General features: G+C 40.8%; 1 protein-coding gene across 1 annotated transcript in view; it reads left to right on the forward strand.

Annotated features, from left to right (window-relative positions):
• The window catches only part of vwa5b1 (von Willebrand factor A domain containing 5B1), a 34,215-nt gene that overhangs the window by 10,871 nt on the left and 7,390 nt on the right, over nucleotides 1-15,954 (forward strand). The window contains exons 9-21 of the mRNA XM_065961648.1: nucleotides 391-501; nucleotides 2,036-2,238; nucleotides 3,533-3,647; nucleotides 4,555-4,740; nucleotides 4,966-5,167; nucleotides 6,312-6,511; nucleotides 7,233-7,461; nucleotides 8,311-8,604; nucleotides 10,005-10,142; nucleotides 11,260-11,394; nucleotides 12,050-12,121; nucleotides 12,622-12,691; nucleotides 14,645-14,768. Of these exons, the coding sequence (XP_065817720.1) occupies nucleotides 391-501; nucleotides 2,036-2,238; nucleotides 3,533-3,647; nucleotides 4,555-4,740; nucleotides 4,966-5,167; nucleotides 6,312-6,511; nucleotides 7,233-7,461; nucleotides 8,311-8,604; nucleotides 10,005-10,142; nucleotides 11,260-11,394; nucleotides 12,050-12,121; nucleotides 12,622-12,691; nucleotides 14,645-14,768 (2,079 nt within the window). The remainder of the gene's footprint in view (nucleotides 1-390; nucleotides 502-2,035; nucleotides 2,239-3,532; nucleotides 3,648-4,554; nucleotides 4,741-4,965; nucleotides 5,168-6,311; nucleotides 6,512-7,232; nucleotides 7,462-8,310; nucleotides 8,605-10,004; nucleotides 10,143-11,259; nucleotides 11,395-12,049; nucleotides 12,122-12,621; nucleotides 12,692-14,644; nucleotides 14,769-15,954) is intronic.

A 15,954-nucleotide genomic window follows, 5' to 3' on the forward strand; every position in this document is an offset into this window, starting at 1 on the left:
TGAAGGTTCAAGATAAGTGGTTTCCCTGTGGAAACTGCCGCAGAAGAAGCAGTGAAGGATGAAAGGACACGGCATGATGCCACTTTCCACTCACTCCTCTCATCGAGAAAGTCGGCTGTGCGCTGATGACAGCTGTGCAGAGAGCACTGCGCCTCCATTGAAACAGACATCAGAAGACGCTAGACGTAGCTGCACCGCCGCGGAGATGATCAGAAAGTTTAACAGGACATTAAGCACCTAATGAGCAGAAGAGGATTCGTCTTTTTATTTTCACAGTCGATGTCCTGTTCTTTTATGGTGGACCTGAACTTAATCTGCTCTCTCTCTCTCTCTCTCTCTCTCTCTCTCTCTCTCTCTCTCTCTCTCTCGCGCTCTCTCTCGCCCTCTTAGGATGCCATGGTGGTGATTCTGAAGAGTCTTGTGCCCGGCTGTCTTTTTAACATCATAGGCTTCGGCTCAACTTTCAAATCACTTTTCACAACCAGCCAGAACTATGAGGAGGTAAAGTGTAGTGTGTACATTGCTGTTTGTACTTACACTGTAAACGACTGTACGCGAGGAAACAAGCGTTTGAATTGCGTCAAATTACCACCACGGTAATTTGACTGAGACACCCACCATGCGAGACAGAGCGATACCGCAGGTCTTTCATTCCACCTGTGGTCAGACTGTTTAATCAGACTCTTTAACAGCATCACCACCTCATGACTCATATCAATAATGCTACACACTGTGTGTGTTTTTAATAATAATAACTCCACAAGTGGAAGTGTACATACCTAGTATTATTCTATTGTTGTATTTTTTTCTCCCTTTATTTAACTGATGTACATATATTTGATTTTTAACTTCTTGTTATTTTTGATAATTATTTTCCTGTTTCTTACGACGGAGGATTAGTACCACATTAAAAAAACAAAAAACATTTTGAGATTAAAGTCGTAAATTTAGCCGTAGCCGTAGCCGAATTCGAGACCAGCCTGCGAGAAAATGATGAAAGTAGAACTCTTAAAGTCTTTAAAGAATAAAGTGGTTATTTTAGTCTATATCAGAAGAGCAGCAGCATCCTGTTCTCAAATGACCAACATGGAGCATGTTGTCATAAAGGTTTCACTAATAAGGAAATAGGATACTTCCTTGTGTAGTCGGTAAAAACAATTATTTCAAGAGAAGTTTTCACTTCAACTTGTAAGACCTTGTTCGTCTGTAAAATGATGAACAGGACACAAACTGTCTCTGCACATGAGACAGACTTTAACAAGGCAGACCGATAACAGACAAACAGTTGTGTTGGGGCTTTACTTATGCACATATGAAACTACACATGCTTTTGGCACATCATCATCTTCACATTGTCATAAAATATCAGCACCCTGAAAAGATACTGCAAGAAACTGAAGAAAGAACCACACTGACTTGGAGGAAGTTGTCTGCAGAGGAAATACTTATTTTATTACTTGACTGGTCTCGAACTCGTTAATTTACGAGTTTAATCTCGTAAATTTATGACTTGAATCTCAAAATTATTATTATTATTATTTTTTATCTTTGTCTTTTATCTTTATTTTATCACTGAATTGTATCCACTCCTGAACTCACCTGATCGCTGTCATTGGCTCAAGGAGACACATTCACTCCCTGCCCAGAAATGTCCTGAGTCAACCAGAAAAAGCTCTGTACTCTCTTAAAACTTGGCAATAAATGCTGCATGAAGTATAATCTAACTTGATGCAGAATTAATGGACATTTTCAGTACTATGTGAGTACAGTATTTTTATGAACCACAGCATTTAGTATTGTGGCGATACCTTCATGTTGTCCTCCACAGTAGCTGCTGGATGCTTATCAAGGATTAATCGTTTACAAAGAAATTAACCTCAACATAATCTGACTGTGATCGTTCTGCAACTCCTTAAGACTCTCAACACAAAATAACACCAGGCAACTCTTCCTCACTCTTCGTCGGCGTATTTGCAGAATTAAAAATAACTGTACTGCAAGTCAAGAAACCTGAAGTTTTCTTTTCTTTTCTCAGGAAGCTCTGGCTCTGGCTTGTGAGTATGTCAGGAAGATCAGAGCTGACATGGGGGGCACCAACATCCTGGCTCCGCTCAACTGGATCCTGAGGCAGCCGATGTTCAGCGGACACCCACGCCTCCTCTTCCTGCTCACTGACGGTGCCGTCAGCAACACGGGCAGAGTTATCGAGCTGGTTCGCAGCCATGCACGCCACATCAGGCAAGTGCTAATGCTGACTGAATGAGTCTAATGTGGAAAAAGCTCAGTGAGTGACATCGTTAAGGCTATATGTAGAAGTGTCTTAAAATAAGCTTATCAAGGTACATTGATCGCAAAAGTGCAAATTTAATGCTAAATGTAACAGCAGCTGTTGTTAGATCAATGTGTGGTTAATCATGTGTTGGAGAAAGCTGCTCGGTTAAGCATGTAAGTGGCTTCTGTAGCAGTAACAGCACAGGCAGAGAAGCTGCTGTGTCAAAGCAAACAACAATAAATTCCTCTTTTGTTTATTCCCATTATGCAAATAGAAAAAGCATCACTCAAGGATAAATTCACCTCCAGGGATTGTCATGGGCTTTGACTGAGCACCTGGCGGAGGAGCTGTAATCCTCTCAAAATGAAATCTGAGAACATGCATTGAATGTTGTCTGATTGTCTGACATTGTATATATATCACAGATGAGAACGTGTCAGAAGGGGGACAAATGTGCAGCCTTGATTTAAGATGAAAAAAACAGAAACAACATCGTTTTAAAGCTTCATCTAGACAGAGGGAATAAAACTCTTCCCCGCTGGATGCAAACATCAGCTGTCGGCTGAGAGTGAGCGCCGGTGGCACAATAGATCTGCTGTACGCCGAGAAATTCATTTTACTCTGCGGCCTGTGTCTCAGTCTCACGCTGAGAATCCCTCTCCTGAGTCACTCTGGAAATAATTGACTTTTATGTTCCTCCTCCCTTTTTAATGGATGACTGGCCCCCAGATGATTGTGTTAGGTATACAGAGCTTGGCCAATTCGTCGACACTTCCTGGGTCATTATCACACTCTGCTTACAAATCAGCGCAGCCAGTCATGGGGGCGAGACCAAACAACGATTAATCTCCGTGCCGAAAATCCATGTTAGGGTTTTTAACTTTGTAGGAGGTGACATTTCCATTTTAATTTGTGCTCTTTGATCTCATTAAAAATGCAAAGGGAGAAAGCTGGTGCAACGGAATTAGCCGGTCCATCCGTTGATGAGAAACGGAAATATAAAAATTAGGAATTAAAGCATCAGCAAAACCCCTCGAGAGAACCCACGTCTCAAATCTCCATCACATCCTGTTTGGCTTTTCATCCCCTCCCCAGACTTGTTTGAATAATGAGATTGTTTTTTGGTTTACATATATCTCCGGAGTGTCTTTTTTTAAATCTCTTTAAGATGGGAACACATCCCGACAAGCCACCTGTTATCATGCACAATATATCTCTGGATCTGTCCACGGAGACGCTGTGTCTGATGTGTTTGTGCAGATGTTTCACGTTCGGCATAGGACTGAATGCTTGCAGGCGGCTGGTGCAGGGACTGGCGACGGTTTCCAAAGGAACAGCGGAGTTCCTGGCTGAGGGAGAGAGGCTGCAGCCCAAGGTACTCGTTTCAAGCTCTGTGTATCACTCCTAAAACAAAGGCAAGCCACTGCTGGGCCATCATGCAGTAGTAGCTAAGAACTTAGTATCTTCCACTCATACCAAATATCAAACCTAGTGCCGTCAATCGATTAAAACAATCACGATCTTAAAGTACTTGTATTTACTTTTTTAACTTGAAATGTACCACATTGAGATGTTAAGAAAGCTACTAGCGTCATTTTCCCTCAAAGTCCAGAAGGATAGATTCTACAGGATTTGGACCAAATGGACTGAATATGTCAAACCTGTAAGACCTGATTTTATTTGACTTATTGGAGTACATGGGTGTTATTTCCTCATGTTAACCTGCTCTGTATTTAATTTTCTTATTTCATTTCTCTACCCCTCCAAGGTGAAAGCTTCCTGTGTTCTTTTGTAAATAATGTCATGTTACTTGAATATGAAAAAATCTTTGGAAGAGCTAAGTTGTTAAATATACTGCAAGCGTCATACCCACCTCTTTCTGCAAAGAAAGTGCTCCAGTGTTTGAAAGTTTGAGGGAGGAGTCTTGCATTTATTCTGCTATTATGTGTAATTACTAATGTGTGAAGAATGCTTTTCCTAAATAAAAAAAAAATTGGAAAAAAAAGAAAGTTACCAGCAGCTTGTATCAACACAGACCAAATAGTTGATTTGGAATTTTGGGATGGCCCATTATATTTCAAGTGGGGCCCTTGCCACTCCCTAGATACGCCCCTGCCTGCCCAGGTGAAATTAGCTGAGGAACATCCTGCCCATCGTGCTCACCACTGGGACGTTATGGATGCAAACACAAGACCCCTCAAACAACCATGTCTGCACTTTGTACAATGTAAAAACCACATGTCGCCGTGTATTTTAGTCGGCTTTTTTTCTTTGCTCCACAGATGATAAAGTCCTTGAAGAAAACCATGTCTCCAGTTCTCAGCGACATTTCCATCGAATGGCTCTTTCCTGAGACCAAAGAGGTGCTGCTGTCCCCCGTGGGCAACACCTTCCTGTTTCCAGGGGACAGTCTCATCGGCTACGGCGTTGTCTGTGACACCACCCGCTACCATGCTAACCCCAAATCAGTAAGTTTAAAACATCTGCTGAAAAGAAACAAACGCTTAATGTGGCGCTGTGAACACCTCAGAAAACAAATGTGTGTTATTTAAATCTGTAACCTCTACAAGGTGTCCTCGTGAAATGAAAAGGCCCGAGGCTCACTACAAACAAGCTTTTTTGATTAAACCTTGTGAGCAGGTCTTTATTAAAACACTTGTCTCGGATGTGACACCTACTTAAAATCTCAACAGGATAAGCGGAGGCGATACAGCATGATGCGCTCCATTGAGTCGGCCAGCTCTGTGTTTTACCACTCTCAAGAGGAGGAGCCTGTGAAGACAGGTGTGGACAGCCAGGGGTTCTACAGAGAAGCTCCCTCTGGTCCTCTGTATGACTGCTACCAGGACTCTGTGACTGACAGCAGCCCTGCCGCCACAGAGCAAGACGCAGTGGGTAAGAACTGACGTTTAAGTCACCCAACATGTCTTCAATTTAGATTTTCATTCTTTTTTAAAGTGCAAACATGTGAACACGTTTTGAGGAAACAGTAGTTAAGCCAATGTTTGTTAGCCTAAAAAGAAAGTTGTGTGTTATTGGCTATTTGACCGATGGAGTTAGATAAACTTTGATGGTGGTTTGACATGGAAACTGCCTGTCAAGTTTATGATCCTTTTTTAACACAGATACAACAAAGATCTGGAGCCAGACTGTGGCCAAAATATTTCTATTTCTGCGTCCAGTCAGTAAATCAGCTGGTCGATCACTTTAGTCCCGACTAAAACATTTTGACAAGTTTTTTGATGGATGAATTGTACAAAATGTGTTTTTTCAGGAGTTATGCTCCACTTAAATGTTCCCTGACTCTCGCCCAATGACAATTAGGATCGTCTAAAAACCCCAAATGGAATTAGAGTGATAGAACATTGATGGGTGGTTGTATGTTGCCCTCTGGATAAATTATAACCAGTTTGATGATCCTTAAACTTGGTGGACATGATCATATTACTGTAGCTTTTTCAGTGTGATCATGTTGATTGTATTTGGATCACCGTGCCTAGGAAAACTACTCGAAACGCTTTTACACCGCAGGTCACACCTACCCATATAAGCTGCACGTATACAATAAGTGCGGACGCAGGGTGGGAGCAACCTGGGGTTAAGTGTCTTGCCGAAGGACACATTGAACATGTGGCTGCTCAGAGAGGCTCACATTCCCATAGATCTTTTTGTATTGAGAATCTGTTGCACATGCCAACTAGCTAGTTTTGGATTTATTCCAAATTAAAATGAAGCTATGGGGAGGTGCTGGTTTAGCTCAGATCGTTGCACTGGTCGTAGGTTCAACTCCCAATCCTGACAATGCTTGGTGCATATCATCACCCTCTCACTCATTCCTGGCCCATTTCCTGTTCCTTTCCAAAGAAAGGCAAAAGCCCAAAAATTAAACAAAAAGAAAAGACAGATTATGAAACAGTTGTGTCTTTGCATGGCAGAGGATACTGGGTTAAACATTTTGAGTTAAACGATCAGAAATGATGTTCTGTTGAAACTGAGATAATTGTCGATTTGACCGTTTCTACCTTTGAACAAACATCAGGGTTCGATTGTAAGACATCTCCAAGAAGACGTGCATACAGCACCAACCAGATCATGGACTACAACCCGGCGAAGCGGGTCTTCACGCCCAGCGATCCCAGCGCTGTGGTGCCAAAGAACCCACTGAGGAGAGCCAAAGTCCAGGAGCTGATCGGGCAGATGAGCTCTGAGCACGAGGCGCAGTGGAGGAACGACTTCCAGGTGTGGTCCCACATTTGAACAGATATGATATTCACATGATTGCTTCTCCTCCTGCTGACCTGGTTTAGTTTGTAAATTGATCAGATGTTATTTCTGACTCCAAACCACAGCTTTTTAACTTTGTACTGGTACTCACTCAATAAATGAGAGTATATTATTCCAACAGAGGCCGGCTAATCTTGCTTTTTATTCTGATACAGTTTTTAAATATTGAATAAATAACAAAAAGTTATTTGTATTCAGACAGTGTTGACAAATGAAACATTAATCTGACCCGTGTGTGGACTGGAGGATAATGAAGAACACACTAATGTGCTCTTCTCAGTAATGAGGGGCAATATTTATGAATGGTAATGAGTTTGCATATTGCTCAGGGACCATCTGAGTATAACTAAACAGAGTCCAATGGGCTGTGAAGAATTTATATCTTCACTTTGCTCATTTACCAGCAGACCCATTACAGTCACGCCTTGATTAAATTCTGTCCAATAATTACCAGTAAAATTAATTACTTGTCTATTTATTTGTTTCTTTATTAAGTGGTACGTAGCAAAAGATATCAGAAAAATGTGTCCAGCTCAGTGTCAACATGTTTATTTTGGCTATTGAGCTGGGCATTTTAACCATCGGCTATGTTAGGATTGACTTGGACTGTGTTCGAAAATCTCTTCCTTAGCACCAGGGGTGATCATGATTAAAGAAAACTTTGTTTTGCATGCAGCCACAGCTGGCCAGCCTGTGCGCTACATCCTCCAGCGGGCGTCCGGCCAGCTGTCACAGGACGCTCCCTCCACCGGAAGCCGACTCAGAGCTTCATTTCCAACCACAGCCTCAGGACAACGCCCTGCCCAGGGACGTCAGCGTGCCGCCTACAGCGAGACACACCGCCGGGGAAGACGGATCCAGATCATCTAGTGACAGCCCATCTGTTGGCAGCAGCGGAGATACTGGTGAGGCCACACAAAAAAACAACAAGTCTATTCAGTTAACTTAGATATCCATGATTTAAGTTGGATGAATGTCTGTTATATTTGTGAATATATCGACATGTGTGTTGTGAGTAGACATGAAATAAACCAAATAATCTGCACAGTTTCTAAAAGTTTCTAAACATTTTAGAACTGGCATCAGTTTCAATGTAGTAAAGGTTTTTGCAGAAGATTGCTCGTATATTATCACTGTTCCTATTAAGGAATGTCTGGGTTAAGGTACATCTGAATGATACTTAGCTTAGCTTGACAAGAAAAGGAATGGGAATAATTGCCAGAATGTCAAAATGCTCTCAGATATCAAAGAAAACTGCTTAAAAAAAATCGCAGAAGCAGTTGATCTTAAAGCCGTTTAATTCCAGGCAAGACAAGCGTAAATATTTTTCAGTGGGATGAGAAATATTTATTTAAAAAGTGATTTAAAAAAACATCCGTCCCACATCTAAGATTAGTCATGGCAGATGATCGAAGAAGGAGGTGACACTTGGGGCGGACAGGAAATAATTTTCTGCGTCTGAGAACAAAACAGACACTTAATGAGGCAATGAATAAGATACAAAAGAGGAAGCATTTTAGAAAAGTAAAATAGGACGTCCATTCAAACAGGGTGAACAAAAAGAGAGCCTTGAATACCCAAATAGATTGAACATCATTGTCTATTTTTCTTTTCTTTGCTTTCTGTGCTGTTGTTGTATTTTTTTTTTTTTAATGGAAGGCACTTTGAGAACGTTTTTCTTTTCAATGGATATGAATAACAAATTAAAATGTCAATACAGGAATTAAAGCGCTCTTCTTCTTGTGATATTTCAGATGGTTATGGACACCAGTTATGTCAGGCAGAAACTCCTCAGGAGACCCACAAGTCAGACCTGGGCGCAGCCAACCAGCACAGAGGTTACTGCAAGGCTGTGGTGTCGGGACTGCTGTGTGGGAAACCAGCCAAGTGGGAGGTCGCATTTGATATCGAGCCCTTCCTGAACGGCCGGGAACGCGAGGAAAAGGTTCACGAGGAGCTTTGGAACGAGACCTTCCACCATCTGGCTGGACGATCCATCATACAGGACTTTGAGCATATGGCGGATAAGGAGTGTGAGATCGAGCACGGTGAGATCTGCGGGGATTTAAAGGATGATTATATTCATATGACATATATTCTGAAAGCAGGAGTAGGCTTTCGTCTGACATTTTAAAATGTTCTGTCTAGCTTTATTGTCTCTATAAAAAGTACTTTAAATTGAGTTGAAGTTTTACAGAATAAATCTCTTATGAGGAGTTTTTAGCTGGATAGGAAACTGACTGAAATTAAAAGTAATTTCTTTAAGAGCTACAGAATTAAACAAGTCTATAAGCAAACAGTATGACTCATCTTGTAGGTGAATTGAAATTTCACAAGCCACTGCCGAAAATAGGTGTCATATGGGGACATTTATTCCCAAGATCCGTGATAAATGATACGTTTGACAGATAATAAGCAGGATGAGGGTTTTTTTTCTAAATAGACACTGCGTCCACATGAACAGGACAAACTCAGCAAAGAGCTAAGAGGTACCACTTTGTCCACAGGGTGCACTAAACTTGAAATGAGTATTTCAACATGTTTTCTTATGTTTCAACACTGATTTGCTTTCTTGTCAATTGATAGGAGTTGCCAATTTGTCTATTTGTAAAAAAAAAAGACTTTATATAAAGATGGACGTGTCTTCACCTCTTCCAGTTTTTCAAAAAGTGAAGCCAAAATGCCTCACATACAAGCGCTGTCATATAGTGCTGTTGGTGACATTTAGAGCCAAAGTTTGACAGTAGAGACTCTGTCGCGGTTTTGACGTCCTAAAACACATTTGGACATCCCAGTAGCGCCCCTTCCGCTAACCAAAAAAACATTTAACTTTCCAATCAAACAGCAAGGAAACAATTGGAGTCAACAGCAGAACAGTTTTTTTTTATGACAGTTTGAAGCAGAATTTGAATTTCAATGAGTCTTGTGTTAGTGTTTGTTGCATTCTTGCTGTTCCTCCTCTACGCTACGAATCCGGTGCAGACCATAGACTATATGAAAACAATTTTAGTGACCAGAGTCCCCCATTGGTTTCTGAAGAGGGTTTTTGAAGCTAGAAACAGGCAAAGAGTTGAAGTTGAGCCTTCAGGCGAAAAGCAGCAACGCAGCCATCAGTCAGTCATATATGCCACACCCCTAATTATGCAAATATATGCACAACTCTCCTAAATATCATCAAAACAGATGAGGTAATGGAGTTTGGTCCATGTCCCATCTGTTAACATGGAGGCGGCAGGGTTTGAATCTTGTACTGCAGCCTGGCAGGAAGGGAAGCACAAAAAGTTTTGGCTTCACTTTGAGTGAGCTGTTGTGTCATCCTTTTTTATGCGCTGTCAGTGATTTGAAATAATATCCAGGGCTTTAACTTAGCATGGTTTTCAATACAATGTGATGCATTATTATTATTATTACTGCTTTGTAATTACTGTACGGTTGTTATATTTCACAGGCTCTGGCAGGAAGTACCAGCTGTACGCCATTCACACCAGCAAGTCCTGCAACATACTGAGCAAATACACGGCGCTTATTCCCATCGACCTGGACACTAATGAGTATTTGCAGTCATGTATTGAGTACATGAATTCCAGTAAGTCTAAAGAATTGTTGAACTCATTGAGCACCCATTGTTCTCTCCACATGTGTAAACAAAACACCAAAAACTGTGTCGCCATACATGACTTGGAGTTATGTTTGGTCCATGAAAATAACTTTTCTATGCTACAGAATGCTACAGTATGTCTCTAAAATCTTATTCTAAGTATTATTTGACATTTGAGTAATATGCTTGTTTTCTTTCTTTCCAAATTAGTTGAGAAGATTGATAGCCATCTTATCCCTCTTGTTTAATCTTATGCTTCAAGAGGTGTGAGTTACAGTTAGCCTAGCTTAGCATCAAGACTGAAAACAGTTATGGCCTTGTTCAGAAAAAGGGGAAAAGGCTGCTAGTTGTGTTTTTATTTTAGGCTATTTATTAAGCTGAAACAATACATTTGTTGATTGGTAGAATGTCAGGACAAATGTATGTGACAGTGTTGAAAACAGATCACTCCTTCTGTTGATCTAATCGGGCCAAAAGGAAAAAAAGGAAAATATTCTGTGTCTCTTTTGTGTCTGTGTATCATCAGATTTTTATGTAATACCAAACAAGACATATCAGTGTCCAACAAGTGTCCTCTTTTTTTCACATTTTATAGACTTGACTATGAGTAACAAAATACTGAATAGACTTTTTGACATTGAAAATAATCTTTAGCTTTCTCCCTATAAGCACATATTTACTAATCTACCTTTTCTATTTATAACAGCTATCTTAAGTGATAGCAACAGTTTGTGGTTTTACATGGTTTTGGGGTTATGTGCTGGGATTTACTGGTGATCAATTACATCCTCGAGTTGTGTTGTCACTTTAAGGTTGCCAGGCAACGACTGAAATCCTCCAGAAATGGACGCTACTGCTTGAGCAAAGAAAGAAAATCAACATATACCTAAAAAAACAGAAGAGAGATTCATCCTTTTGTCAACATTCAGGGGTTTAACCTTTCGATTTTTCTTTAAACGTTATAAGCTAAAACATGAAAAGAGAAAAAAACACAGACCAGCCTCGAGCCAACATTAGATTACTTTCAAATTGTGCAGACTGGGTACAAGACAGCAAAGCAGTTCTTATCTCTGCCTTCTGAAAATACGATTTGATGTTGTTTTAGGCGAGCGTCTGAAGAGGGGCTCACACTCCAGCTCTCGCTCGGGGAGCAGGAAGAACAGAGGATACTCCATCGGACTGGGTCGCTCTCAGTCGGGCGGCATGTCTGAGGAAGTTGAGGATGCTCTCCTGACCAACAGTAGGCTGCATTTAATACACATAGCTTTCGTCAATCCCAACTTTAATATCTCGATCAACAAATGCAACTGGAAGAAATGCAAGAGTGAAAAGTAGGAGAGAGTGAAAACAGAGTAAAAAGGAAACACCTTCTTAGAGGAGATGGTGATGCTGGATTTATTTTTTTATGTGTTGATATTTATTCAAAACCGTCTTGATTTGAATTAGAAAGGCTGCGGCGTAGCTTTTCAAAACACTGTGAGGTTTTGAGAGGGAGCACTCAGACAGATGCGAGCTGCTCTACATTAGAAATCCTTCAACTTTAGAAAAATGGGCACAACATTTGAAATTGGTTTTTCGGGGGTGGCATGGCAACCACAGGGTTAAGATAAAGCTGGTTTATAAGCATCTCCATAGAAAACAGCGGCACAATGGTCACAGACGGAGATGAGTATTTCCTTTGATGCTGTCTTAAAAAAAAAAGTTCTGATGGTTGAAAGTTTTTTTTAAAAGCTAAACACAGACAGTTTATTCCAATCTCGCTTGCTTTCTATTTTTTCCCCACAATTTATCTTACTGTTACGCACAAAAACACCATGAAAAATTCCTGGTATGCGTAATTTTTTTGGGGCAATCAACCCAGATTCTTATTCTTCTGATCATGATTTCTTCTCTAGACGGAGAGGATGTTGCGTCTCCATGCAGCACCCCGCCCTCCTCCAGCTGGGAGAGATGCAGCTTGACAGATTGTAAGTAAATGCAACACATAAAACTGTCATTAATTTGGCTTTACTTATCCATTTTCAAACACACAAGTACCTTTGACGTACACTCTTTTTGTGCTCGATCCATTTTGTCTTTTCCAAATGTGCAACAGGAGATAATTAACATTTCAGTCCATCTTCTCGTAAGTGATGGCGGACGTCGAAACAGTTTTTTTGGCTTGTGTTGACAAAAGCTGTCTGGACCTTAGAATTAAGAAATATATAGTGAGCATAGACTGAAGGCACACGCACACACAGAAACACACAAGAGAAAAGTTGTTTCATGTGCAGAGGGAAAAGATTGCCACTGGAGTATATGACCACTGCGTCTTTAGTTCATCTCAGTGGGTGTGTTTTACCTCTTTATGATCTGAGACTCATGTAGAGAACTAAATAGAAAATTGTCAGAAAATGCCGCTGCTTTCCTCTCTCTCGCCCCTTCCCTTGTGTAACTCTACGTCTCTCTCCGCATGTCTCTCTCGAAGTCTCTCAAAGGAGCCCGTCTGTGTCCTCTGACCAATCTCAGAAAACAGTGGAGAGCCTTTTTTCTGCCAGGTGGGTGTCTGGAGACCGTCTGGCTCCGTAAGTGGGCTCTAGCTGCGTTACCTGCCATTGTATTAGCAAACACGAGGACCTTAGCCTTAATAATGAAATGTTTACCTGCTGCTTTAAGGGACGAGGATATTTAAATCACCTTCATCTTTATTGAATTGTCTTCGCTGATTTTTTGAAAGGGTCTGCTGTCTTGAAGTCAACATATCAATGCAGTACAGAACTATCTCATAAGCACTCACAGGCATAAAAAAGGTACATTGGAACTAATTTTCCTTTCTAAATCAAGACTTTCAGACTCAATGAGGCCGTTCTTGGGACGTGGGAGAAAACCGACATTAAAAGAAAGGAAGCAAGATACCATTATGTATGGGGATAATGGCACCCATACTGTATGTAATCTCCTTCATGGAGGGCATTCACAGTGGTGCACTCAGAGTTTTATTAATAGCGACATTAATGAAAAGAAAGAGAGCTGAGAGAGGGAAGTTCAAACTTTGCGTACTTTCTCAGCTTTTCGCCAATGAAAAGAAAAATCTTCATATTCACACTGTGACCATTTCCTTCTGAAGTTAACTCGTCGTGGGAGAGCTCAGATGAAGTTATCAAGGCATACGTTACTCTGTTGAAAATCCTTTTCTCTTTATTAAAAACAGCTTCTAGATTTCAGTAATAATGTGTTTCTGTGTTCATGCTGGTCTCTCCTCTCGTCTGTCTGAGAGCACTCAATGCATGATGGTATATATTGATTGGATAGGGACCATCGATTCTACACAATTCTTCACCATGCATTGTGGGATACGATGAGCAATATATAGTGAATACTGTAGTTAGTGATTTTGGACACAGCCATAGTTAATGTCTAAAATCCACTTAGCCAGATCGATGTCAGTGTTAAAAAAAAAAATCTTTTCAAGATTTAAGGGCTTAGGTTTGAAGAAGTTAATGGAATATGAGCCTCAGGTGGCTCATTTCAGCATATTGACCCAGACAAACATACATTGAACACTGGACACAAGAAAGAACAGAAACCCCTTTGAAAGGTCTTTTTAATGATTCATGTGGCCGACTGGAAATTGTGAAAGGAACATAAGACCCTGCAAACAAAGATACACTCCCATGTTAGTGTAGTGAGTTAGCATGCTAATAGCAATAAACAAAAGTATCGTTTAGACTGATGAAAATGTCACTAGTTCTGTAAGTTATTGGTCATAAAAGAATACTGGCGTCCAAAGTTGTTACTCTTAAATTCCTTGAGGGATTTTTTCATCAAATGCCATGCCAATATGTCCAGAAGTGGTCGGGGCGCCGCACAAAATCTAATGTCCAAACTCTGAGGGGAGGGAGAGGGTTACCAAAATAATCAACCTTCATCCTCTGAGCAGAGGAGCTGTTTGTCAACAAGCATGGCAGGCAACTGCTTGGGGCCCCAGACGAGTAAAGGGGCACCTGAGGGCTCACAAACTTAAACCAAAAGCAGTGGCTCAAAAGGTGCAAATTTTGCAAAAACCTCCCTGAGGGGGCCCCCCACCTGACAGCACTCACTCTCGTTGCCCCGCTAAGCGTTGCTGCGATAACCAAAGTGTGTGAATAAAAGTAAACAAAGAAAAATGAAGAGGAATAATCTGTCTATAGGAGAGAAAAAAATCAGGACACTGGCAGACAACATGATGATGAACGCTGGTTGGAGGGCCCCCCCCAATTGATCTATGTCTATAGGGCCCCACCAGAATCACCACTGCCTCTGGGTACCATGTATGTCTCAACCATACAGTATGTAGTGACAATGTACTCAGTATTTGTTGCTTAGATATTTCTTAAATGAATTGTGAGATGTGTTGTGATTAAGTAGAGATTGCTTTCACGATCCCTGTAGAGAAGCAGCAAACGCAGTAGCTGTGTTTGCTTCATACACGATACTCTGTAATCCATCGGCTTTTCCCTCCGCTCTGTAAGGTTGGCCCTCAGCAGGACTCGTCTCCTGACCCGGGCTGCCAAAGGATTCATGTGTCGATCTCACAGCAAGTCCGGCGATTCAATCGGAGAGAGTGACAACGAGAACAAAGACTACATTCCTCTGGTGGGTAGCAGACATTTACTGCAGGTGCTTTTTACTGGAGACTTTTTTCAGCTGGGTGAAGATTTGTCTGAAGAACGAGAGCGTTGTTACAACCTGTTGAGACTGTTGGTTAAGCAATCAGCTGTTCAAAGCTGTGAAGAACAGTGAAGAAGAATACAGCATGAACGCAGTCTACATCCTATTCTCTCTTTCTCTCTTTCTTTCTCTATTTCTTTCTTTCTCTCTTCCTTTCTTTTTTCTTTTTTCTTTTTTCTTTCTCTCTTTCTTTCTTTCTCTCTTCCTTTCTTTCTTTCTCTCCCTTTCTTTCTTTTTCTCTTCCTTTCTTTCTTTCTCTCTTCCTTTCTTTTTTCTTTCTCTCTTTCTCTCTCTCTCTTTCTTTCTCTCTTCCTTTCTTTCTTTTTTCTTTCTTTCTTTCTTTCTCTCTTCCTTTCTTTCTTTCTCTCTTCCTTTCTTTTTTCTTTTTTCTTTCTCTCTTTCTTTCTCTCTCTTTCTTTCTCTCTTCCTTCTTTCTTTCTCTCTTCCTTTCTTTCTTTCTTTCTCTCTCTCTTCCTTTCTTTCTTTCTCTCTTTCTCTCTTCCTTTCTTTCTTTCTCTCTCTTCCTTTCTTCTTTTCTCTCTTTCTTTCTTTCTCTCTCTCTTCCTTTCTTTCTTTCTCTCTTCCTTTCTTTCTTTCTTCCTTTCTTCCTTTTTTCTTTCTCTCTTTCTCTCTTCCTTCCTTTCTTTCTTTCTCTCTCTCTTCCTTTCTTTCTCTCTTTCTTTCTTTCTTTCTGTCTTCCTTCCTGTCTTTCTTTCTCTCTCTCTCTCTTCCTTTCTTTCTCTCTTTCTTTTTTCTTTCTTTCTCTCTTTCTTTCTCTCTTTCTTTCTCTCATTCTCTCTTTCTTTCTCTCTTTCTCTCTTTCTCTCTTTCTCTTTTTATAACCTTTTTCCAGTTCATTATGTCTTGCTTACTTTCTGTCTTTCTTTGTCTTATCTTTTCTTTTTTTCTTTTGTTACGATTTCACTAAAGGCTGGACCGAAGTGCAACAAAACAAACACAGAAACCTTATGGCTGGTAGTAGAGCAGGAGAGGTTGTGGAAGGCAGGCGGGCAAAAACATGTGATGGTGAGCAGACGATCTGGGCTAAGAGTAGATGAGAGATCAGCTTTTTTAACCACTGCAGGCTTGATTGTGGATGGGAAACAGGTGT

Source organism: Labrus bergylta, chromosome 12 (assembly GCF_963930695.1).
Source record: "Labrus bergylta chromosome 12, fLabBer1.1, whole genome shotgun sequence".
In the NCBI taxonomy this organism is placed as follows: Eukaryota; Metazoa; Chordata; class Actinopteri; order Labriformes; family Labridae; genus Labrus; species Labrus bergylta.